This window comes from Manis pentadactyla, chromosome 2 (genome assembly GCF_030020395.1).
Source record: "Manis pentadactyla isolate mManPen7 chromosome 2, mManPen7.hap1, whole genome shotgun sequence".
In the NCBI taxonomy this organism is placed as follows: domain Eukaryota; kingdom Metazoa; phylum Chordata; class Mammalia; order Pholidota; family Manidae; genus Manis; species Manis pentadactyla.
In genome coordinates, this window is record NC_080020.1 from 84,144,521 (window position 1) to 84,171,670 (window position 27,150).

Sequence of the window (27,150 nt, forward strand, 5' to 3'; positions counted from 1 at the left end):
TACAGCATGGAAAATACAATTAATGACTCTATAACATCTTACTGCGTTGATAGACAGTGACCACAGTGGAGGGGGTGAGGACTTGATAATCTGGGTGAATATTGAACCACTGTGTTGTGTATTTGAAACCATCGTAAGATTGCATATCAATGATACTTTAATTTAAAAAATCTTATATTTTATCCCCATTTTGCTTTTCTTTCTAGTGAATACATATTATAAATTCCTTTCTATTTCTTATGTTCTTGTCAGTATACACCAAGTGAGCATGTAGGACTTACAGATGGTAATTGGCAATAGGATATTTGTAGGACACTTGAGGATATTTTCTAGGGTACTTGGGAGAAGGCTAGCTTCAATTTTCCTTTATGTCCTATGATTAACAGTATACCTAGAATTTTGGAAAGTTCCTGATCAATTGTAGTTTCAAATGGTAAATCCTTATTAATATTCCTCTACGACTTAAAACCTCATGATTTAAAGAACACTTTGCTTTTTGTCTAAACTCTTTGCTTCTCATTGTTTTAAATGTGACACTAACGTTATTTTTCTTTCTCCTCTGTCCAGTTTCTTGCATTTTATGCTACCAGTTGTATACTACTCAGTATACAAAAATCTAATTTTTTTTGTTGCTTCCTCCACTTACATCTACTTCTTGCTTTAACACCTAGTTGGCTTGGAACTCAGTACCAACAACTCTAAACTGTGATAAGACAGACAGATATCTATACTACTGCTTTCCCTTGAAGCAGCTGCTCTTAAAGGATGGTCCTTGAGGGTCCCTGAGACTATTTCAAGGGGTCCATGAATTAAAACCATTTTTTAATAATACTACAATGTTATTGACTTTTTTACTTTTATTTTCTCATGAGTATACAGTGGAATTTTCTAGAGACCATATGATGTGTGAGGATATTATCACTCTGATAGCTAATATAATGTGTGCTTGTGTATTTTTTTATTAAGGTATCATTGACATACACTCTTACGAAGGTTTCACAAGAAAAACAATGTGGTTACTACATTCACCCTTATTATTGAGTCACGCCCCATACCCCATTGCAGTCACTGCCCATCAGTGTATTAAGATGCCACAGTGTCCCTAATAACTTCTCTGTGCTAAACTGTCTTCCCCGTGACCCCACACACAACATGTACACTAATCATGATACCCCTCAATCCCCTTCTCCCTCCCTCACCACCCTCCCTTCCCCACCCCTCCCCTTTGGTAACTGCTAGTCCCTTCTTGGAGTCTCTGAGTCTGCTGCTATTTTGTTCCTTCAGTTTTGCTTCGTTATTATACTCCACAAATGAGGGAAATCGTTTGGTACTTGTCTTTCTCTGCCTGGCTTATTTCACTGAGCATAATACCTCTAGCTCCATATTTTTGTTTTAAAAATTTCTGTTTAATTTTCCAAAACAGTAAGTATTGATGGATAAAACCCACATAAACAAAAGCTCTTTGGGTTCCTCAGAAATATTTAGGAGTATAAGAAAGTCCTGAGACCAAAAAGTTTGAGAACCACTGGAAACATGTATTCTGACCTCACGATGGAGTAGATGTGTGTAACCAAGAGACAAAGGCATGAATCAGTCATATCCTCCCACTTAGACCTCAAGCCCTGAGAGATTTGGTTTGGGAAAAGCACATGGAATAATACTTGTCTGGGTCCCTCTGGACTTGAAAGTATCTCAATACAGGTTCAAAATACAGTTTCACTAATTACTTGAAGAACTGAGGTTTCTCAAGTCTAGCTCAGGTATAATTCACAAAACAATTTCACTCCTCCATAGCTAAGGGAGCTTTAGTGGAACTGTTGCTTAAATTTACTTCCTGATCCACCTATCCACTGTAAACGGGTAAGCAAACTCCAAATTGAAAGAGTGGTATTTCCTCCTCAGTCTCAGTTGCTTAACTTCCAACTAATTGACCCAAGTTTTCTCTCTCTTTCAGGGTTGGCTCACAACTGATAAATAATGGGTTGGCTCACAACTGATAAATAATGATATGAATATTTGGATAACACTGTCACTTCCTTAAAAAGGCAAACTTACCTTAAGGGTCGGTTTCCTCTCAAAGGAAATGCATTGCAAAAATAGACTCCTGTGTACTTTGAGCTGATTAAATTTAAGTTGAAACAGAGTATCTTTAAATCTAAATGCTTGCCTCAAAAAAGTTTTCTACTGTTTTTGTGGGTTTTTTTCCTTCTATTTCTCCCTCTAGGGTATCCGTAGAATCATTTAAGCAAGGAGCCTTGAGAGAACAACTGGCTAACTTGGCCACAAGACAGAAAAGCCTTTTAGTTGTGGTGAAAAAACAGAAAAAAGTAAGGCAGAAAATTCAAAACTATAAGAATGTTACATCTTTGTCAGCTCTTAGTTTGAGGAAGCTGCCGTCTGGCTCAGAAATCTCTAGGGAAAAGGACAGCCAAGAGCTTACCAGTCTAGAAAATTCAGCACAGCTCCAGTCAGGTTCACTTTCTCCTGTCAGCGTTGTTTGTGGACGCATACAGGAAACACAATTGTCTCTGGAAATGTCGAATAACAGCCAAACCACCAACACTTGTCTAAATTCAGAGACAGTGAGAAGGGAAGAGTTTTGTGGAAATGGGCTAAATTCTAAACAAGCTGTCAGTGACTGTATCTTGGATGGGTTATCAAAATCCAGACATTCAAATGGCACCAAGAAGATTAAATTAGCATCCCAACCGGTTGCTTTTATTGTTCAAGCAGAACATTCACAAAAAGAAAATGATCTTAAAGAAACTGCAGCCAAAGACCATGAATCCTCTAGTCCTTCAGCAGTAACCAGCACATTAAATATTTCAGGAACCACAAGTGTACTCACCCAAAATGATGCCCATTCATCAACTGCTACTCGTGCTCAGGCTGTTTCCAGTTGTGATCCAAAAAGAGGAAACAGGAAATCAGCTTCCCAGCAACCACCTAGGAGGACATCAGAATCCCTAGAACATCAAGGGATTGATGTCTTAGGCAGTGATACTGGTCAACAGATGAAACCATATCTTAAAAAGTCACCTTTTGCTGTCGCTCATGCAAATGACAGTCAAGGTTCCTCTTCCTCTCGGTCTGGTTGTCAACGTGCTGTTCAGAAGCCTTTAAACTATAGCACAGCTCCTAAAAAGAAATGTATGCAGATAAAGGATCTGATACTACTAGGAAGGATTCATCCAGGAAATAATATTCTGGAATTCAAAACACAGGTATCCTATTTTTTTCCTCTAAAATCATGTAAATTTTATAAATGAGTAAATGTTACTGTTACATAGGGTAGGCATTTTAGCTCTGATTAGAGAAATAGGGGTAAGAGTTAGCTGGACTTGAATGGAGGGACACAACCACTGTGTCCTTAGCAGGTGAAATCATGCTCCTAGAATTGCCCTTTATATTTTAGTCATAGACACCTTTGGGATCTCAGACCAGAATTAATCAAGTATATTGCACCAGGAAGGATTCAAGAACAACATAAAAATAATCAATTGGAGCTGTTTTTGTTTCCACAGTTTTGGAAACTATCAGTTACTGTTAAAGCTTCCCCTAATAAGGAATAAGTATAAATTCATCTTGCTGGAAATGCCTACAAAAGAAGCTACCTCTCCACTTTGTCCACATTCACATTTGTAAAGAGGAATTCAGAGTGGCAAAGACTGTAGAGTCCTGGAATGCTTTGCTTCTGTACCTACCAATCCAGGCTAACTGGAAATTAGTCTGAATAACCCGTTTCCAACCCTTCTGTTTCTGAATAATAAGGCTTTTCCAAGTTAATAAGCTGTACATATCAATTAGAAGCAAAAAAAATTAATTTTAAAGCTCCAAACTATAGTTTAAAGACTGAATTAGTAGCTTGATCTCAGATCCCTTGATGCTCCTGTTTGCTTGGCTATCCACCAATTTATTGCTAAGGAGTACCTACCTCAGATTAGCCAAAGCAACTCAAATTGTAGTTGGTAAATTCGTTACATTAACTCAAATTTTGACAGTTGTGGTTGCTTCTCTGGATCAGCTGTAGTATTTTAATACAAATTTTCATAGTTCAGCTATTTTTAACAGCCTTATTGAGATATCATTGAGCTACACTACACATACTTAATGTATACAATTTGACAGGTTTTGAGATATGTCTATACCTGTGAAACCATGACCACAAACAAGATAATGAACATATTCATCACCCCCGCAAGTTTCTTTGTGTGCTTTTGTACACCTCCTCTGGATCCCATCCTTCCATGCTGATCTTCAGACAATTACAAGTCTGCCTTCTGTCCTTATATGTTAGTCTGCATCTCTAAGAATTTTGTACAAGTGAAGTTATACCATATGTATTCATTTTTGTCTGGCTTCTTTCTCTGAGCATAATTATTTGAGATTCATCCTTGTAGCATGTATCAGTACTTCATTCCTTTTTTATTGCTGAGTAGTACTCTTTTGTATGTCTATACTACAGTTTATCAATTCACCTGTATAGACTATAGACATTTAGATTGCTTTCAGTTGTTCACTATTACAAATAAAGCTTCTGTGAATATTGGTGTACAAGTTTTGGTATGACACAGGGTTTAATTTTTTTGGGTAAGTACCTCAGAGTGTAGAGGCTCTATTATATATGGTAAGTGTGTTATTTATATTTATATTCATATTTGTATTTAAATTTTTAAGAAACTGCCAAAGTTGTTTGTAACATTTTATATTACACCAGCTGTGTATGAGATATCTAGTGCTTCTACATCTTTACTTAGCCAGCTTAGTGTGATAAGCCTTTTAATTTTAGCCATGCTAGCACATAGTGTAGGTGTATGTATATAATATGTACATATGTATAATAATTTATTGTTGTGATTTTAATTTGCATTTTGTAATGATTATGTTAAGTATCATTTCATATGCTGTTTGCCATCCATATTTATTCCCTGATGTAGTGTCTGTTCAAATTGTTTGCCCTTTTTTTTATTGGTTGCTTGTTTACTTAATAAGTTTTGAGAGTTTTTAAAAAAGTACACTTTGGATGTAAGTCCTATATCAAACATACTTTGGAAATGGTTTCTCCTAGTCCATGGCTTGTCTTTTCATTCTCTCAATATTGTCTTATTAAGAACAGAAGTTTTAAATTTTGGTGTAGTCTGATTTATCAATTTAATATTGCATTGGTTATTCTTTTTAGTATATCTAAGAATTCTTTATAACCCAAAGTCACAAAGATTTTCTTCTAGAATTTTTATAGTTTTAGGTTTACATTTAGGTCTATAATCCATTCTAAATTAATTCTTATATATGGTACAACATAGGAACCCCACTCATATTTTTGAATTTGTATATCCAATTGTTACAGCAACATGTGTTAAAAAAAGTACCCTCTATTAAATAGTATTGGCACCCTTGTAGAAAATTAGTTGTCCACATACATGCCTGTTTCTGGACTCCTTATTCTTTTTTTTTGATCAGCTCATCTAGCTTTCCATCAATACTGTTTTGATTATTGTAGCCATAAAAGTCTTGAAATTATGTATGTTCTCCTTTTACAAAAGTGTTTGGCTATTCTAGGTCATTTGCAATCCCATATGAATCTTAAAGTGAGTTTGTCCATTTCTTTTTTTTTTAAGGTTGCTATTATTTTTATTGGTGTTGAGTTGAATCTACAAATTAATTTTGAGACAAATGATGTCTTAGCAATGTTGAGTTGTCCAACCTATGGATATGGTATAGCTCTCCATTGGGATTAAGATTGGGAGCTATTTTAAGGCTTGCTTCTTTTCCCAGGAAAAACCTCTGTGTCATGACTCTGGAGCTTGGGAGAAAGACACGGCAACTTCTTTCTGAATGACACCCCGACTTATTAGCTGAGCATTTGGTGGAGGTGGGCACGGTAACCTGATGCCTTTTCAGCTTGCCTATCCTGACATGAAACCACCACCTTACAAGCTAGTTCAGGGGTGGTCAGGGTCCGAGTAGCCTCAGTGGCACCATGCCAGCAGTATAACTTCTGTTTCACCAGTGTGGGGTAGGCAAAAGAATGGGACCCACAGTTCTTGGCTGCACTCATCCACAATTTAGCCTTAGCGACAGATAGCTGACAAGAGGATGAGAAATACTGATGTCCTGGAGAAGGAGCAATGTTTCTGGCTGCAGCAGTCTGGAGTGGAGTCGCTGACGCACTCAATCTGGGAGAGGGGCAGAAGAAGCGGTATTAGTTCAAATACCACAGAGTTTCACCTTTTATTAACCTAATTGTCATAGATTTTGTTGAATAGATATTTCATTTGGTGAATGCCCTTATAACCATTTCCAGAACGTTAACAAAGTTTTTTGTACTTATTTTCACCTGGGAGTGGATCCTTACAGTGTCATGTCAGGAGTTGATTCTAGGATAATTACATTCAGGATGACTTTTGATATAATTAAGTGTAAATCTACTATGTGGTATTTGTTTTCCATTTCTCTAGTTTCTTCTTTGTTCCCTTTTTCATCTTTTTCCTGCTTTATCTCCTTTGTTGGTTTATTAGCTATAATTCTTTTTATTTTAGTTGTGGCTTTAGAGTTTATAGAACATATTTTTACCTTCTCACAGTCTACTTTTAAGTGATATTATACCATTTCATGTATATTGTAAGAACCTCAAAGTAGTATACTTCCATTTCTCCTTTTTATTTCACCTTCATTTTTGAAAGGTATTTTATTTTAGATAGATTTAGAAATCTAGGTAGAAATGGTTTTCCTCATTAAGTATTTTAAAGATGTTGCTCCACTGTCTTCTTGCTTGCATTGTTTCCAACAAGAAATATGCTATTATTCTTAACTTTATTCTTCTCTAAGTAATGGGTATTTTTTTCTCCTTATGACTCTTTTAATATTTTCCCTTTATCTCTAGTCCTAAGCAGTTTTGATGATGATGAACATTGGCATGATTTTTTTTCATGTTTCGTATGCATAGGGTTTGCTTGAATCTTTTTGGGTTTCAAATATGAATCTCAAATTTGGAAATTTTTCGGTCATTATTTCTTCAGCTGTATTTTCTTCCTCCCCTCCTCTTTGAACTCCAATTGCACACATAGTAGGTTATTTGAAGTTATTCCATAATTCACTGGTGACCTGTTAATTTTTTTTAACTCTCTTTTCTCAGTGTTTCATTTTTATGCAGTTCGTATTGCTGTGTCTGAATGCACTAATCTTTTTGTTTGCAATGTCTAATCTGTCCTTAATCCCATCCAGTGTATTTTTCATCTCACACATTGTAATTTTCATCTCTAGAAGTTTGATTTGAGTCTTCTTATATCTTCGATGTCTTCGCATAACTTTTGAGTACGTGGAATGTGATTATAATAACTATTTGATGTCCCTTACCTGCTAATACTAATATCCTTGCCAGTGCTCATTTTCAATTGATTGGTTTATTTCCTCCTTATGGGTTGTATTTCCTACTTCTTTCCTGGCGCATTAATTTTTTATTTGATCCCACACACTGTGAAATTTACCTTGTTGGATGCTGGGCTTTTTGTATTCTTATAAATATCTTGGAGATTTAGGATAAAGTTAAGTTCTTGGAAACAATTTTATCTTTTTGGATCTTGCTTTTAGATTTGTTAGGCAGGATTGGATCAGTGTTCAGTTTTCTACTCATGAGGCAAGACTCTTCTGTGTACTCTACCAGTGCCCCATCAGTTTTGAGGTTTTCCTAGTCATGCTGTTGGGAATAGGCCCAATTTCTGCCCTTTGAGAATGTCAGGTGCCATTATCTCTAATCCTTTCAAGTGTTTTGGGGTTTTTTTTCTCCAGCCTTGGGTAATTTCCTCACACACATGGCCAATCACTACTCAGGTGAATACTTAAAATTCTGAAGATTTACAGAATTGTCTTTCTGTGTATTTCTCTTTTCTTCAGTTACTGTGTCCTACAACTCTAGTCATCATACCTCCCTAGACTCTGTTTTGTCTCCACAACTTAAGGAGTCCACAGGCTTTATCTGGATTGCTCTCCCTTCACCATGACCTGGAAACTCTCTCAAAGCAGTGTGCTGGCATAGTTGAAGGGCTCACTTCATTAACTTCTCACTTCTCAGGCATCACTGCACTTTGTTGCCTGATGTTTGGTATTTTTCAAACCATTGTTTTATATATTTTTCTGTTTTGTTGTTGTGTTAGGATAAATCTGGTCCTTGTTCCTTCATCATGGACAGAAGCAGAATTTCACTATTTCAGCTTTTATTTTTTTATCTTAATTTTCATTTTATTTTGCACTTCAGGAGACTACCCATAAAGCCAGCATTTTACTGAGCGGTAAAATAAAGGTAGAAGATGGTCAGATTTATCAAAGTCCAGTCACCTGGCTCAAGGATCTTCTAGGAGGTGATAGTTATGTGACCTGGAACTATGCTTGGAATAAGGTGAGTCATTCTTAAGTTTATCTTTAACTTCATATTCTAATAGAAAGGTTAAAAAAGTTTTTAATGATAAAACTTTACCTTTTTTTTAGGAAATAAAAAGTTCTCCAATCTAGTTTTTGTCCTCATATGTTCCTTCTACAATACATTACATGCTTTCTCCTACAACTCCTGTTTGCCAGAATTCCCTACATGCAGGGTTTTCCAGCTGACTGAGGGTTATCCACCTTCCTTATTCCTCACCTAGTCTTGGAAATTTGAATGCCCCAGTCTTTCTCTATTATCCCCCAGGTGATTTCAGGTATTTGTGATTCCACAGGAAATTTGAGACCACTGGTGTATTGATAATTTAATGTTATTAGTAATCTGATGAAAGAAGCAAAATCTTCCCCTACAGACAAAAGAAATGAGCATACAGGAGATATGACCCTAAGACTCACAAAAGTGCAGTGCATATGGTGCACTTCTATGTTTGAGCATAGTCTTATCCATGAATTGCTAGTCTCCCAAAATAAATATTTCTTATCATTTAGACTTCCCAGATTTAGTGGTCTCCTCCTCAGTTCTGTCTTCTGAGTCTAAACCCAGTTTAACCACCAATTTGAAGACTGTGAATGACTGGCACCCTTGAGGCTCAATAATCAACACCCTCCAGATGTCCATGGCGCCACTTCAGGGAACAGTCTTACAATGATTCACACAGAAAGAGTGAATCATCAGATATCCATCATTATTGTTTCACAGAATCACAGATGCCTCAACCTCCACTAGCCATTACAGTAAGCCTCAGTAATAGAAGGCGTAGTTACCTCTCTTCTTTTGCCCAACTCAGCTCTGCCTACCCTCCTCCTGTCTCCTGTTCTCAGTGTGCACCCCTAAGCCCTGCAGTCTTGTTACCTGGGCCTGTGTGGGGCTCCTCCACAATTGTTACAGTTCCTTCACTTTCAGTAGCACATTTTGGATTTCCTCTCTTTTATAGTGTCTCCGTACTTTTTTAACCCTAACGTTTGGGTTTTTTTCTGCACCCCTGGCATTACCAGGCCAAGTGCTTTCAATTCACAGTTTCCAGTCCTTCCCATGGACTTATAAAATCATCATCTTTGCATGTTAGTGATTAATATTTTACCCATGGAAATCCTTCTTTTCACAAAATATCTTAAATTTATGATAGATTGTATCATTTTGCAGAAACTAAATCTATGCTTACTTCTTGAATATGGTACTGATTGCTGTAACTTAGGTTCTTTTGAGCTCAACATGCCTCTGCTACAGTGTGCCCGTGATGACTCAATTCTCCCACCTACTTTCTTAATTGAAACTACCACATTTCCTGCATTTGAATAGCTGGCTGCAACATCATTGGGCCCTCACTCTGTACTTAAATGCCTTTTACATATCCCATTGCCTCTGGTCTTTTCTTGTCAGCCATGTCGATTAGAGTCATACTGTTTAACACCTATGTGATAGTGAAGCCAAAAATATGGGCAATGTGGGCACTAAAATTAGGGCAATTCTTGGATATAGGATATTCTTACAGATCATCTGAGTAGGCTTGGATTTTTTTAAGTTATCCTAAAAATGGAAACAGACTTAAAAATCTCTACAGGGTACACATGTATTTCCAGTAACTACCCCAGGCTGAGATACACTACCCCAGTGAGTTTCTTAGCAATATTTAAGACCCTCTTCTAAAATTTACCACAGAAACCTCTGCCTCCTCTTGTCTTGGGGTAACTCCTAAATTCACAGTCATTTCTTGATGAAAGGAGCTTTTTACTGCTTAGGTAATTTTTTTATTTTAGTATCCTCAATCTACAATTACATGAAGAACATTATGTTTACTAGGCTCGCCCCTTCACCAAGGCCCCCCACTTACCCCTTCACAGTCACTGTCCATCGGCATAGTAAGATGCTGTAAAATCACTACTTGTCTTCTCTGTGTTGTAGAGCCCTCCCCGTACCCCCCCCAACATTATACATGCTAATTGTAATGCCCCCTTTCTTTTTCCTGCCCTTATCCCTCCCTTCCCACCCATCCTCCCCAGTCCCTTTCCCTTTGGTAACTGTTAGTCCATTTGTGGGTTCTTTGATTCTGCTGCTGTTTTGCTCCTTCAGTTTTTCTTTGCTCTTATACTCCACATATGAGTGAAATAATTTGGTACTTGTCTTTCTCTGCATGGCTTATTTCACTGAGCATATACCATCTAGCTCCATGCTTAGGTAATCTTAAATATTTCTACTGATTCGTTTCTGAGAATGATGGTAGGGCTGTGGGCTGTGGGGCCAGGAGTGGTAGATTGTCAGACACAAAACACCAAAAAACTAGGTCTGTCCTGCATTTGACAGAATGACAGAGCCAGTAGACAGAGATGACTCAGACCTCCTAGCCAAGCAGCTCAGCTGCTGTACAGGGAATCCTGATGCTTACTCCCACTGGGCATCTCCAACTCCTCTTGCTGCTGTGTTCTCCCAGCTGGTAGGCACCATCTTGATGCAGCAGTGATCTCTAGGTGGGAGATAGGAGACCAAGCTAGTTCCTGGTTCCACTCATGATGAGTTACATGATTGGGACAATGGTTTCAGTTTCAGCCTATACACTAGAATCATTTGGGGAGCTCTTAAAAACTACCATTGCTTAGTGGACTCCAGCCCCATACCTTCTGATTTAATAGTATGGGTTGGAGACTGGATCATAGTATTTTAAAAAGCTTTCCAGGAGATTATAATGTGCAGCCTGGAGAGAAGCACTGATCTAGGTCAAGTCATCTAACCTTTCTGAACCTCAATTTTCTTATGTATAAAATAAGTAGTTCTAAATGGTGTCTAAAGACTCTTGCAACTTGGAGAATAACTTGCATAGCACTGTGTGGTTCATAATTTCATGTGTTCTTTCACAACATGCCCATGAGGTAAGAAGGCCAGCTATTATCTCTATTTATGGACGTGACAACAGAATTGCAGGAAGTTCAGTGACCTGATTAGCCTCAAGGAAGGCTAGTAAGTGCCAGAACCAGGACTAGAACCTGATTTTCTGATTGCTTATAAAGTATTTCTACATTTACAATGATACAGGGAGACCCACGTTCCTTTCACTGGAAGCAGGTTGCCATGAACTCAAAAGAACATCCTATCAACCTAGCTGCCTTTATGAATTTCTGCAAAGCCTCATTCTTATGCAGCAAAAATTACCTTCTTCCACAGGAAAAATGCTTCTCTGATATAATTGCAGTATGAAAATCATAACAGTGTCAATGACAGTTCATTATTGTGAATGCCCAGAACTATATGAAAATGAAAAGTAGACTTTTGGGCAGTGACTCAACGAGCACTGACATCTCATGCAAACATACTTCCCATCTGAATGCTTCATTGAATTTCCACCCTTATAAATTTACTCATTTGGATTTAGTATTGACTTTCCTCTATGGGTCCCCACTCACCCTACACACTTTCTTTAAAAATTCCTCCCACCACCATGATTATGAAAAGGTTGGGTAGGAGTATAGAAAGTGATAGAAATTGTTGATCTGGACAGCCAGTCAGCCTTATTCAGTTAGTTAATCACAGTGCCAGTGTGTCTTAACTCAAAGCTGTGAGCCTAGCTTCTACTCAGGAAGAGATGGTTGAAGATGTGGGCCCTTTTAAAATACAGATATCCAGGAAGTATGAATCCTAAAGACAAATAATGTGAAAGGCCTACACCCTCTCTCACAGCATAGACAGACTATTTGGGGAAGTGCGGAAGGAAGGGCTGCAGGATAGGGATTCGGGGCAGGTGGATAGTAAGAAGATAAACTTCACTTGCATCATTATTTCCGCAGGATCACCACATCCAAGGAAATTGTTACACGTTGATACACTTTGTCTTCTGAATTCTTAGAGAAATATTTCATTTGTGAATTTTAAAAAAATTTCTTAGCCAAAATGTATTTTTGTGTTACAATGAACTTCAAAGAATGCCTATAGTTTTCTTTTGTTTCTTTGTCTTTATTTCCTCCCTAAGATCAAAATCAATTATCCTTTCCTCTTCCTCATGGGGTAGTGAAAATTTAAGAATTGTTTCTTAAAACTTGAGATGGAGTTAAAACCGTCGTTTGATCATTCATGTGCAGATTCCTATTAGTTAATACTAACAGATAGTTCTAAAGACTTGTGAAAAATGGACTGATACTCTCAAATAAAATGGAGCCCCTGCAGGGAAATAAATTATTGGACACCTCTTTAATATCCAAATGCAGGTCATGTTTTATATTTTTTCTTGGTGCATGCTAGTACATAAGGTATAGAGAAACATTTCTTACTGCAATTAATGACAGTTGATACAGTACTTTATTTCTTTACTTTGGTAAGAGACCTTACCAAAGTAAAGTTAATTAATAATCTGGCTTGACTTATTAACTACATTTCCAGAATAGTGACTGAGTGAATCATCCATCCACCCTACACATGTATGCACACATGCACACACACACACACACACACACAGAGTACTTCTTCCCTAAATATTGAGACAGGGACCATTAGACAGAATAGGATGAGGGCCTCTGGAAAAAGCAAAGCAGGATATTTGCAGTCAGAGCAATGTAACCTACATGCAAGGAAACCCCCTACCAAAATTCTGTGTTAAACATTAAGCTCTAGAGTCATTCTTCAGTAAGATCAATTAATATTCCCCACATAAAGAAGAGTAGCACGTGTTTTTATTTTGCTAATCATTTGCAATCATGTGTAAGATTCACTTTAGCATACTAAAAGGCCCAGGCTGTATTTCCTCCTTCAGATCTGATGAGGTGATTTGCAAACTGGGCAACTAACTTAGCATGCAGACCCAGCTGTAAACAACATAGTAAAAGGCAGGAAGGATTCCACCTTAAAGATAAGATTGCATTTTAACACCCAGGAAGTTTAAGAAGTAAGATTCTTAACTTACTCTTTAGCAAACAATACCTCAGCCCACCTTAGGGGCTGAGCAGGCAGCATTGTTTGATATGCTCCCAGCCCAAGAAGCTGATACCTCAGGGAGAAATCATCAGAGCAGGAAGTTGCTTGTGTTAAGTTAATTATAAATATTCAGGGACCACTTAACAAGACCACACCCCTAAGTCTTTGTGCAGTTCCCAAAAATCCTCAACTGCCTATAAAACCCCTAGACAATGTACCACTATTGGTTCTCTTGTTCCCTCCTGGTGTGAGCCCAGGAGCTCTGTCCTCTCACTGTATCTCTCAATAAAAGCCTCTCCCTGGCTCTCCTACCTTGAATGTTTGCGAAATTCGTTCTTCGACTCCGCAAACAAGAACCCCGGCATCAGTATGATATTAAGGCATCAACAAGACTATTTCTGAGGAATAGTGGGCCTTCTGCTTAAAGAGTTCAGGAAGAGCATCAGTGGCATTAGATGAAGCATATCTGCAGTTCTACCTTTTAGAAAAGCAAGAACTCAACAACCCACAGATATCCTCAGAACACACCTTACCCTGAGCTCCCACTCTCTTCTCATCGGAGGGATGATGGCATCCAGTCAGCTACCCTTCATCAAAATGGGTTTTAGATAGTGAAGTTTCTGTGATTGCCATATGCTATGTAGTCCAAAACCCTAAGAATCTAACCTGCAGCTCTCCCTACATGAGCTAGATTTGGATTTGGTGAGATTTAGTTCATGATTCAGAGTTTGAGTTACATGCAAAAATGATGACTGTTTGCTCTTGTGCTTTAGCCAGCTGGAGCCTAGGCACTATTATGAAGTTTCCAGAAGCAACTGGTGTCTGCTCATTTTGAGTTATATTCATTATTACCCTTGTTCAGTAAATCACTCCCAGCTTGCAGAAAATAAATTTTCAACTCAGTAAATTTTCTTAAAGCTGTGCTCTTTGTATGTCTGAATTACCCCTAATGGTATGTTTAAGACTTGTGGGAACTCATGACCTGTAAGACTACTAAAGTACAACTTTACTACCTTGTATTACCCAGCACTAACTAATAAAAATATACTTTAAATCTGAGTTATAGGTGAAAACATACCAAGCCAGCACATTGCATAAAGTGTGTTGGATACTGTCAGGGCATAACATGAACAAAATCCATTGTTTCTAATTGTAGATTGTTTGGAGAACTGACAGATGGCATTAAGGGGCCTCACCTCTCCTACCATGGCTAGTGTCCTCAAACATGTTAGCGCACTGGGTAGGCCAGGTCTGTTCCATTTCCATTACCAGGCTTTGGTCATGGGATTGAGCCCTAAGGCTAATCCCTCCAGTTTCCTTAGGCCTTCCTCACTATGCAATAATAAGCATTTATTGGGCACTCTGGATGTGCTACACGGTATCCCAGATGCTTTTCATATGTTATCTCTTTTAATCCTTACAACATAACTCATTTTATATATAAGTGAAAAAACTGAGGCTCAGAGAATTTAAGAATCTTGCTTAAGAGCTAGGATTTCAGAGATTTTTAACCCATGTTGTTGTCTAGCACTAATGAAGTGCTAAGAGTACAAAAATGAATATAACACAGACACTATTTCAAATAGCTTATAATTTAATGGAAACAGACATGTTAGCACATAATTTCATATGAATAGCATAAATGCCCTGAGAGAAATAAGTGCACAGAAGTTATGGAAGTCTTGAGGTCATTACTTGAGCTTAGAAGTTATAGGAAGGCATCTTGAATAAAGGCATGTTTAAGCTGAGACTTGATAGTTTAGCCACAGTGAACCTAGCTTCTGGGGCTGTATTATCAGACAGACTTAAAACAGTGGAGAACCCAAAGACCCTCAGGCCTAGAATATTTCTGACCGGTGTTTTACCTATCTGCCTCAGCTCACCTATTCATGTGTAGATATTTCTAACCACTGACTTTTTGGGCTGATAAATAGCTAAGTTCACAAAGAAACTGAAAAACAAAAACAAAAACCCAAAAAATGGAATGCATAGACCTCAAATGATATTAATCCACTCAGTTAAGTATACGATTTCTCAAAAAGTACCATTGTTTTTATGGATTAGTTTTATTAATGCAACATTAATTATAAAGGAGCAGATGCTGAATTATTGGTTGCTAAATAAGTGAATAGATGAGCAAATGAATGTTGTATCACAGGATTATCAAAATTTTTTCTGTAAAGGACCAAATATTTCAGGCTTCATGAGCATATGGTCTCTGTTGCAACTACTCAGTCCTTTTGTAGCACTAAAGCAGCCATAGGTGTTAGGTATGTGAACGGGTATTACTGTGTTCTAATGAAACTTTATTTACAAAATAAAAAAGATGGCAGGCCAGATGTGGATGTGGACTAGTTTGCCAATCCATTATATACAACACTCAATGCTTTACTGAAGTTACAATTTACAAGGAGTCAAGTGTGTTTGCTTGTTATTAAATGTATGATTTTTTAATTCTGTGCTTATTTATGTACAGGTAACATATCTGGGGAAAGCGCTTGTAAAGTATGTTTTTGAGGAAGTACCCATACCACCAGAGCCAAACGCAGTACCCCAGCAACACCAACCTTGTCTTCCAGGTATGTGCAGACACACACACATTTCTGTGTTGTGGGGAAAACATGCCCAAAGCTACTGAGAAAGCACTTCATTTTTTTATCTTTTTTTTTTCTTTCATTCTGGTGCAATTTACATAAAATTCAAGTAACCATTTTAAAGTGAACAGTTCAATAGCAGTTAGTACATTGACAGTGTTGTGTAACCACCTCTTCTGTGTAATTCCAAAACAGTTTCATCACCCAAAATGAAATCCCATAGACATTCATCAGTTATTCCCCATTCTCCACTCCTCCCAGTCTCTGGGAACTACCTTTCTGTCTTTGGGTTTGCATATTCTGAATGTGTCATATAAATGGAATCATATAATATATGTCCTTGTGTATTTGGCATCTTTCATTTAGCATAATCCTTTCAAGGATTATCCATATTGTAACATCTATCATACTTCATTCCTCTTATGGATGAATATTATTTCATTGCATATATATACATATATCACAATTTGTTGGTTCATCCTTTGATGGATATTTGGGTTTCTACTTTTGGCTGTTAGGCATAGTGCCATATGAACATGTACGTACATGTATTTGTTTGAATATCTGTTTTCAGTTTTTTAGGTATATACCTGTGAGAGGAATTGCTGTATCATGTAGTAATTACATTTTTAACTTTTTGAGCAACAGCCAAACTGAACTACTTTACATTCCCACCAGCAATGTACAGGGGTTCCAGTTTTCCCTACATCTCTTCCAATACTTGTTATTTTCTGTTTGTTTGTTTACAGGATTCCATTTTTAACCACAGTTGATTCTAGGAGAATTTTTTAAATGATACCTTCCTTTGCAGTTCCTTTCTATGAATCTATGCTGTACTTACTTTGGATAGATTTTTTAGTGTCATATAAAAAGGGAAAAATGGTCATTTTTTCCTTCCTTGGGGCATGATTCAGTTACTTTTCCATATTTTCTAAAAATAAGTACTAAAATAAATCTTTGCTCATTAATGTGAACTAATATGCCTTATCTGATGAAATAAGCCTTAACCTGAGAAAATTGCAGAGAATGTGGTCTTCACAATTAGCAACAGATTTTGAAATGATCTGGGAAAGGAAAGCACACATTTCTGTAAAGCAGGCATAACTAATGTTGATGCCGGGGTTCTTGTTTACAGAATCGAAGAATGAACTCCCCAAACACTCAAAGTAGGAGAGCAAGTGAGAGGCTTTTATTCAGAGATAAAGTAAGAGGAAAGAGCTTCTGGGCTGTGCTGGGAGGGGACAAGAGAGTCCCGGTGGTGCATTGTCTAGGGGAATTTATAGGTGGTTGAGAGACAAAGGGCTAGAGATGCAGACTTACCAGATGGTCCCAAAATGTTTATTTTTGAAGAGATACTAAGTTTCTTATTAGTGGGTTATTTTTCAAAGTTGGCTTAACACAAGAAATTTACTGCTCTGATTCTTTCCCAGGATAGCCACTTTTTGATCTGGGAGCATGTCAATTAAGACTGCCTGCCTTGCTTCAAAGATGGGCTGAGTTAGTGTTTGTTTGATTAAAATGCAATCTTAGCTTTAAGATAGAATTTTTCTTAAATAAACTGGGCCTTTGAGCAGGCTAAAGTAAATCTTAAAATGGTATGCTCTAATTGACACAGTGAAAACATAGGCTATGCTGAGATTTTTTTTTTTTTATCTGGGGAGTATTCAAATTTCTAGGCCAAGTTGTTGCTGGCTTTTTAGTTTTAACTAATCGCACTGAAAAATGCTTATATTCCTAGTTTGATATTTTTACTTTAGAGAATTAATGTGACTCTGGCTTTGCTTAATTGTTTAACATGGAGTTTTGGTAGGGATCTTTTTCCAGAGGCCCTCACCCTACTTTGTCTAAACCCACGGTCCCTGGTCCCTGTCTCAATATTATGTTACTCTTGTCTGCTACAGAGCCCCCCTTTTTTCCCCCAATATCCCTGTCTCAGACTAGTTGGGGACAGTATTGGCAGAGAGGAGGTACGAAACAGAAAATAATACTTCTCTTGTCATAATAAGATCCAAGAATCAAACAGGGATTACTGTCACCAAGCACCTAACCACGGGGTCCCCAAGGTTATCCTTTTATTACAACAAACCCAATAATTCAATGTATGTTCCTCTCCTGACTTTATTCCTAATCCATGCTAATCTCTGAGTGTCTTTGTCCTAAAAACTGGCTCAAGAATAAGATGCACTTTTCCCAGTTTTCTGAAGACAACCTCAAAAGTGCTTGGGGAAACAGGTCAGATAAAACAGCTTTGGGGAAGTTAAAGGGCTTAAGAAACTAGGAGTTCTTGTAATAATACATGGTCTTTGGTTCCTAATCCTGACTGCAGACCTACCTAATCAAATCTTGGAGTAGGCCCCAGGAACCTGAATTTTTTTAAATGATTCTTATGCAGCCTGCCTGACAATAGACTGAATAACTAGTAGTATAAGACTTCTTATTGCAGGTAACAATTTGAAAACTCTTGAAATTCAGCCCTTCACTTTGATTCCACAGCACATCCTCTCTCATGCTATCTTTGTCTCTCCCACGCACAGACACACATTTGAAGGAAAGCCAAGCACTACTGAAAGAGTAAAACACAAATAAAGGTTCTGTCTTGCATCACAAAGGTTATCTGCTCCTCAGATTTTCTAAATTCTAGGTAGGCATTTCCAACCCCAGCAATATATCTCTTTCCTGAGGGCTCACAGCTCCCCTACTGAGTGAACATGAAGTAAAAAGTGGATTCTGAACTGCTACATCTGTCGCCTGCAATATAAACAGTTTCTTGTTACTAATTTCTTTCCAGAAATCTTGGATCTTCTTTCCTTTAGATATTTCAGAAAATGTTAATGCTAATTTGAGAACCATGGAGGTGCCAGTATGCCGACCAGCTTCTGGCTACCTTGATAAGGGCTAAGAAATCTCTACGCAGTCCCTGCTGGCATTCTGTGGGCTGCTGTTGGGGTTTCAGTTGAAGCTCCTTATTTAGTATTCTTTTGTACCTGGTTTTGTGCTACCTAACAGATACCAAAGACCTGCAAGTTAGAAATGTAGACTCTTAACCCTATTATAAGCAAAGCATTCAGGAGAGAATCTTTATCCCTCTTCATATCAAAATGTGGTCATAGAAGACATGGCTTTGACCATAAAGCCTAATAGAAAAACAAGTCTATGTGGATTTCATCAGCATACTTCAGATCATGAAAATATCTGTTCTCTTATACTTTTTGATGATCATACTCAGAATAGTGCTTTTTGAGGAGTAAGGGAACTAGGAAGATCTATTTACATTTCTCAAAACCACGATGATCATACATCCTACTTGGACCAGGGCAGTCCGTAATTCAGCAGAATTATTAGTAGCACTCCCTTTCATTTAAAGATGTGCCTTGTTTGGATGATCCATTAGAGAAACAAAGCAAATAAGTGTTGGAAAAAAATGAAATTTGGACAAGGTTAAAGAAAGAGAAAAAGAAAGAAAAATTACAATTCCATTAACTCATAAGAAATGTATAGATTCTAATATACTATTGTGCAAATAGATGGTCATATCTTAATGCATATCACTCTGTATTGTAAATAATTGCTGGTTACCTAATTTTAATCTTCTGACACCCTGACAGGATCTTTGAGTTAGAGAGATTTATATGGGCTTGCTTCCTATTATATTCCACAAGGCCTGGTACAAGTAGATTCCCAGAAAATGTTCATTGAGTAAGGTTCATTGAATAAGTGAATGAGTCAGTGGAAGCATGAATATGGTTCAAAGGACAGCTATTTTAAAGGATTTATTTGTGATTGACTGCTCTAATAGGTAGATATGCCTCAACATCCAATTTATTTCTTCATATCATTTTAGATTCAGTGTATCAAAAAAATCCTGAGTCATGACGATAAGTGATATAGTCTTTATTCTTGCCATTTTAAGACTCTTCAATGAGCCAGAGATGATGGGAGAACTTTATTCTGAGTTAGACACAAAAACTAGTTAAGTTGATAACTCAAATCAATGTATTGATGGACTCCAGAATGTTAAAATGTGGTATGGTAACACATTTGAGAGTATGTTATTTCTAATTAAAGATTTTAAACATAAAAATACCAACCTTTAAAAATGAAATTCTGTTGAGGAAATGTTAGTAAAATCTCTAAAGTATCTCTCTCTAAAGACTTTTTAAAGTTTACAGTGGAGTGAGTCTATGGTGTGTTTGTTTCCCCTTGAAATTTCACAATTTCCTCCCAAGCCTCTTTCCTCTCTGCCTACTTGGCTATAGTTCCTCTTCTGTGTTACTTAGGGAATCTTCGCTGATATTTCAGTATAAATTGGAAGGGAAAAAAATGAACATTTCCAAAACTTCTGTATAATTTGCATACAGATATATTGACATGTTTTTTTATAAAGTTCTTTAGAAAAAAATTCTGTTAAGATGAATCACACTTTGTTATGTACCTGAAAAGCCAATTTTATATACTTATGTCTCCTGTCATCATAGTACTAAGACATACAAAATAGATTAAGCTAAATGTATTCATTTAAGAAAAAGAATTTTTCCTGAAGTATTTCTTGTCCCAAGATTTTATTTAATTCACATTAATTATATAATTTTTTTCATGGGGATCTAACATCATTTGTTCATTTGAAAATAGAACATGCTTTTTTTTAAAGGAAGAAATAGACTCTGTGTGTATTTAATAAAAATGGTCCTTGAGCTACTGATAATCTGATGCAAATAAATGACTTTAACAAAACAGTTTTCTTCATTTCAGTGCTGTTATCGTGCTTCATTTCTCTGTAAAAGTATATGTGATAGAGCACAAATATTCACAGGTGCTTCTGTTTTATGTGGTTAAGACCTAACACCCAAGGAAGATGGGTACTTGATAACAGAGCAGAGGGTTTTTATTTCCTCTGCTATTTACAACTCTTGGTTCTTTTTCATTATTTTAAGCATGATTTCTTCTCATCCTGGTACCATAGTTAACTTTAACCTAATTCATAGAATGGAAGATATATGTCCTGATATAGGAGGAAACAGAAGAAAACTAATTATCTGTTGAGCACCTGCCATAGACTAGGTCCTTTGCCAGATTATTTTACATATTAGGCCATTTAGGAAGTCCTTTTTAGTAGAACTCCAGAGTTCATGTCTGTACAACAAAGGCACACAAAACCTACACATTTTATATATAAAATCAAGTACCTCAAACCCAGTTCAGCTAAGGGATCACCTACTAAGTTTCAGTTTTTCCCTAAAGAATGGGGGCTTAAATATTTTTAAGCTTCTAAATATGTCTATTTCTTGATTCCAGTACAAGTTTCATAGATGGCTTTTGATCTTATCAATGTAAATCTATATTAAATTATTAATCTCATTTTAAACATTAAATCATATACTCTACCACCATATTTATCCTTTAGTATCATTTTATTTCAAAGGCATTGAATTTTGTATTTAAATAGCCATAAGAGAATTTTTTCCCCAGCATAACTAGAGCAGATGTATTTTGTAATCTGTTAAAATAATCCTTAATCATTTTGCCTTTGATTGGTATTATTTCTGATTCAGAAACAGAATGTATACATAAGTATGTTCATTTCCATTTATAATTGGAGTAAGCAAAGTTTCACTTTCATAATCCTTAATGAACTGTAGAATGCTTATTTGAAAGAATAAGTCTGAAAGTCTGAGTTCAGCGATTTTAGAATTAGAAATGAACCTTATATATCAACTAGTCACATTACAGGTGATGAAACTGAGAGCCAGAGAAGTAAAATGGGTTAAATGAAAAGAACTCAAAAATTAGTGATGCAGAAGTAAATCATCAATTAAAATAAGGGAAATTTTTTAATTAGAAGAAAAAATAAAAAATTATTTTTTAACCTAATGAACTTGTCATTTGGAAATGCTAATTTGGGCAACTCATAACATGGCATGAGGTATCTGATGGATATGAACCAATTCTTTTGCCTAGTAGTCAATCTAGCAATTCAGTTTAAGTTGACTTACGCAGAACATCTAATATTTGGTGATATTTATTACTTCAGGAACATTTATTTCTCCCTACCTTGTGCATGAGCAGAATGGTTCCTTAGCCATGTAGTCCTTGTTGGAGATGAGGGGCAATAGGAAGAGCCAAACATCCACGTAAATGGTTATTTTCCTACTTGTTCTGGCTGGAGAAGCCATTTAACTTGCTTGAGATCACACACTGGGTTTGTGTGGCCTAGAAAACTGACCATCCATCTTCCAGCCTAATACTCTTTTCAGTAATAAATAATGATAATAGCAGCTAATATTTATTGAGTGATTGCTGTATGTTAGGCAGCATTTCACATGCAGCATCTCATTTAGTACTCTCAACTGTTTTATTTCCCACTTACTGGAAATTGAGGTCTTGTACAACTACCTTCAGAAGCTTCAATCATCGTTTTCTTGCCTTTGTGTTTAGACTACAGACAGGCCTCTTTCTCCCAAAATTAGCCAATACTGATTTACAGCTTTATCTCTCAGGTATAGAAAATGGAGCAAATGAAGAATGACCTGGTCAGAAAACCTGTTATGTATGCTTGCTTACAGACTTGACTAGGATCTAGGATTTGTAATAAGTAAATTTAAATCTTATTTTTTAAAAGGCAGTTTTTAATTTGTTGGCACCTCTTTAAACAGGAGCTTCCAGAGAGTCAATGCAGAGCATCCCACATTATCTACAAGTAAATGAAATACTGTTAATCAGCGATCAAGAATTTCTCCCATGCCATATAATGGATCAGCATTGGAAGTTCTATGTGGAAAGCGAGGAGCTAACATTCTAAACTTTTTTTCTTAAACATTTATTAATTATCCATGTTATTAAACAACATTCATATTTTATCTTGTTTGGACTGGTAGGCCTATTTTACACATACTTTATGAGTTGCTACTTAAGATGTGTGTTTACTGTTGTAAGAAAAAATATAACTCAAGTATTATAATAAGATTAATACTTTTTTGCCATTAAAATAAAGGCATTTTTGAAGTAAACCATATCTCTGATTTTTTACTAATATAAACATAAAACTAATCTTTAAATCAACAACTCTACCTTTGTATAAATAACAGTTGTTCCTTAAAGGAGTAAAGATACAAATAAGAGTGGTAACTAGTCCTAAAAAGGCTGTGGTAAAGTCAGTCTACTTACAACGAGAACCTACAGCCCCAGTAGCTTCCCCCATTTACTTTGGAATTTGTCTTGGAATCAAAACGTAAAATCGTGAAAGAGGTTTAAGTTTCATAAAGCATAGCATAGATAGAATTGTACCTATGATAAAGCTTAGAATGAAAAATGAATCAAGTATTGTTTTGGGGGCTAATTATTTTAAATAGGATATACTTCACCTTGGAGTTTTGCTACCTTGTCATGAAGATTTTATCTTTTTTAAGAAAGAAACGGATGCAAGAGCTTTATAAGTTTTCTCAATGATCTGTCTAAATCCTTTGACAGTCATCTTATTCTTTACTTGTATAGGTCATCACCCCACGCTCCTAAAGAAGCTTTTTGACTCTGTGTCCTAATTTTATTCCTTCTCTCTCATTTGGTTAGAGTCAAAACTGTGATAAAAATTAGACTAGCAAATGTTGAGGGGAAGGGAGATAATGGTATTGCTTTTTTGTATTTTCTTATTTTAAATATATAGAATCTTAAATATCTTTAGAATAGACAAGAAAATGGTCTATAGTTGCCTGTGGGAGAACAATTAGGGTGCTGGAGAACTGATGGGAAAGAAAATTTTTTAACTATGTGTACCCTTTGGCACTGTCTATTCAGATAAAAAATTTTAAGTTTCTGAAATGAAAGCACCTGGAAAGATTTGCCTATTAATAAAAGTATATACACATATTAGATAATTTTATTTTTCATCATTTTAAAGTCCATTGAAAATGTTCAGAGTAGAATGACCCTACATGTTGTAATGTCTGAGGATTGACAAGAATTTTATTATTCTACTGTCATTTCCCTTGACTATTGTGTTTTTCTAATTCTTGAATACATGATGAGGTGGTCTATTTGGCTTTTATTATTTAAGAATATATTTAAAACATGGTCCATTTGGGAATATGTGTACTAATATGAGGTAGATATTAGTAAGTGAAAAAATGCAAATTGTTAGAAAGTATTTAATACAAATTCTGATTTTGTTAAATAAAAATGATATGCCTTTGAGTATAACCATGTAGATATACATATCTTTATAGTTAGTATGCTATGTATATCTTACAAGCTATAAACTGTGTATTTATATAAGTATGTATGGGTTGGGGTGGAGTTATCTTAATATGTTACAAGTTATTCATATTATTGAACATTATTGAAAATTCAAGGTAAAGGTCTGGAATGCTACAAATAAAATTGCAGTTCCTGTCCCTAAGGAAGTTGGACTGGGATGGGTGGAAGAATACTATTTCAGTTTACTTTCAACTTAAAAAAATACACATATTTCTTTTGTAATTTAAAAAATATTTTTAAAAGAATAACCTTAGTGATTAGAATTTACTAGTCATACATTCTAAGTATATAGTATAAGAAACCCTGCAATTCTTAGTTTTCATATTAGTGATCAAATTCTTAAACTTAGTTTTCCAAGCCCGCTTAGAATTTTCTGTTACCTGTTAAGTGATATAACAGCCAGCATCCTTGAGGCATGCTGAGTATTGTTTTTTTGAGTGTTCTTTCTTTAAATTTTTTTTATTAAGGTATCACTGATATATACTCTTATGAAAGTTTCACATGAAAAACACTGTGGTTTCTACATTCACCCATATTATCAAGTCCCCACCCCCACCCCCAGTACCACATAGAAGTCACTGTCCATCAGCATAGTAAGATGTCATAGAATCACTACATGTCTTCTCTGTGCTACACTATCTTCCCCATGACTGCCCCCAAAAATGTGTACGTATCATAATACCCCTCAGTCCCTTCTCCCTCCCTCTCCGCCCCTCCCTTTTGGTAATCACTAGTCCATTCTTGGAGTCTGAGTCTGCTGCTGTTTTGTTGCTTCAGTTTTGCCTCATTGTTATACACCACAAATGAGTGAAATCATTTGATACTTTCTCTGCCTGCCTTATTTCACTGAGCATAATACCCTCTAGCGTCATCCATGTTGTTGCAAATGGTAGGATTTGTTTTCTTCTTATGGCTGAATAATATTCCATTGTGTATATGTAGCACATATTCTTTATCCATTCATCTACTGATGGACACTTAGGGTGCTTCCATATCTTGGCTACTGTAAATAGTGCTGCAGTAAACATAGGGGTGCATCTGTCTTTTTTAATCTGAGAACTTGTTTCCTTTGGGTAAATTCCTAGGAGTGGAATTCCTGAGTCAAATGGTATTTCTATTTTTAGATTTTTGAGAAACCTCCATATTGCTTTCCAAAATGGTTGAACTAATTTACATTCCCACCAGCAGTGTAGGAGGGTTCCCCTTTTTCTGCATCCTCACCAGCATTTGTTGTTGTCTGTCTTTTGAATGTTGGCCATGCTGACTGGTGTGAGGTGATATCCCATCGTGGTTTCAATTTGCATTTCCCTGATAATTTAAGATAAGGAGCATTTTTTCATGTGCCTATTGGCTATCTGAATTTCTTCTTTGGAGAAGTGTCTGTTCATATCCTCCACCCATTTTTTAATAGGGTTATTTGCTTTTTGGGTGTTGAGGCGTAATAAACTTTCGATGTTAACCCTTTGTTGGATATGTCATTTATGAATAAATATAGGATGCCTTTTTGTTCCGCTGCTGGTGTCCTTTGCTGTACAGAAGCTTTTTAGTTTGATGTAGTCCCATTTGTTGAGTTTTGCTTTTATTTCCTTTGCCTGAGAAGATTTGTTCAGGTAAAAGGTACTCACGTTTATATTCAAGAGATTTTTGCCTATGTTTTCTTCTAAGAGTTTTATAGTTTCATGACTTACATTCAGGTCTTCGATCCATTTTGAGTTTACTTTTGTGTATGGAGTTAGGCAATCAACCAGTTTCATTCTCTTACATGTAGTTGTCCAGTTTTGCCAACACCAGTTGTTGAAGAGACTGTCATTTATCCATTGTGTATCCATGGCTCCTTTATCATATATCAATTGACCATACTTGCTTGGGGTTATATCTGGGCTCTCTATTCTCTTCCATTGATCTATAGGTCTGTTTTTGTGCCAGTACCAAATTGTCTTGATTACTGTGAATCTGTAGTAGAGCTTGAGCTTGAAGTCAGGGAATGTAATCCCTTCAGCTTTATTCTTCCTTCTCAGGATTGCTTTGGCTATTTGGGGTCTTTTGTTGTTCCATATAAATTTTAGAACTATATGTTCTAGTTTTTGAAGAATGTTGGTATTTTGATAGGGATTGCGTTGAACCTGTAGATTGCTTTAGGCATGATGGCCATTTGGACAATATTAATTCTTAATATCCATGAGCATGGGATGTATCTCCCATTTACTGGTGTCTTCTTTAATTTCTCTCGTGAGTGTCTTGTAGTTTTCAGGATATAGGTCTTTCACCTCCTTGGTTAGGTTTATTCTTAGATATTTTATTCTTTTTGATGCAATTGTGAATGGAATTGTTTTCCTGATTTCTCTTTCTGCTCATCATCATTAGTATATAGGAATGCAACAGATTTCTGTGTATTAATTTTGTATCCTGCAACTTTGCTGAATTCAGCTATTAGTTCCAGTAGTTTTGGGATGGATTCTTTAGGGTTTCTTTTATGTAAATATCATGTCATCTGCAAACAATGACAGTTTAACTTCTTTCTTACCAATCTGGCTGCATTCTATTTCTTTGTGTTTTCCGTTTGCCATGGCTAGGACCTCCAGTACTATGTTGAGTAAAAGTGGGGAAGTGGGCATCCTTGTCTTGTTCCCAATCTTAAAGGAAAAGCTTTCAGCTTCTCTCTGTTTAGTATGATGTTGGTTCTGGGTTTGTCATATAAGGCCTTTATTATGTTGAGGTACTTGTCCTCTATACCCATTTTGTTGAGAGTTTTTATCATGAATGGATGTTGAATTTTGTTGAATGCTTTTTCACCATCTATGGAGATGATCATGTTGTTTTTTGTCCTTCCTTTGGTGATGTGGTGGATGATGTTGATGGATTTTCAAATATTGTGCCATCCTCACATCTCTGGAATAAATTCCACTTGATCATGTTGGATGATCTTTTTAATGTATTTTTGAATTTGGTTTACTAATACTTTTTTGAGTATTTTTG

General features: G+C 36.3%; 1 protein-coding gene across 1 annotated transcript in view; it reads left to right on the forward strand.

The window, feature by feature from the left end:
• Positions 1-22,925, forward strand: part of ANKRD31 (ankyrin repeat domain 31) — a 166,429-nt gene extending 143,504 nt beyond the window's left edge. Inside the window, exons 22-25 of the mRNA XM_036886106.2 lie at positions 2,225-3,224; positions 8,255-8,395; positions 15,810-15,912; positions 22,578-22,925. Coding sequence (XP_036742001.2) covers positions 2,225-3,224; positions 8,255-8,395; positions 15,810-15,912; positions 22,578-22,723 — 1,390 coding nt within the window. The 3' untranslated portion in view covers positions 22,724-22,925. The remainder of the gene's footprint in view (positions 1-2,224; positions 3,225-8,254; positions 8,396-15,809; positions 15,913-22,577) is intronic.
• The last annotated feature ends 4,225 nt before the right edge of the window (positions 22,926-27,150 follow it).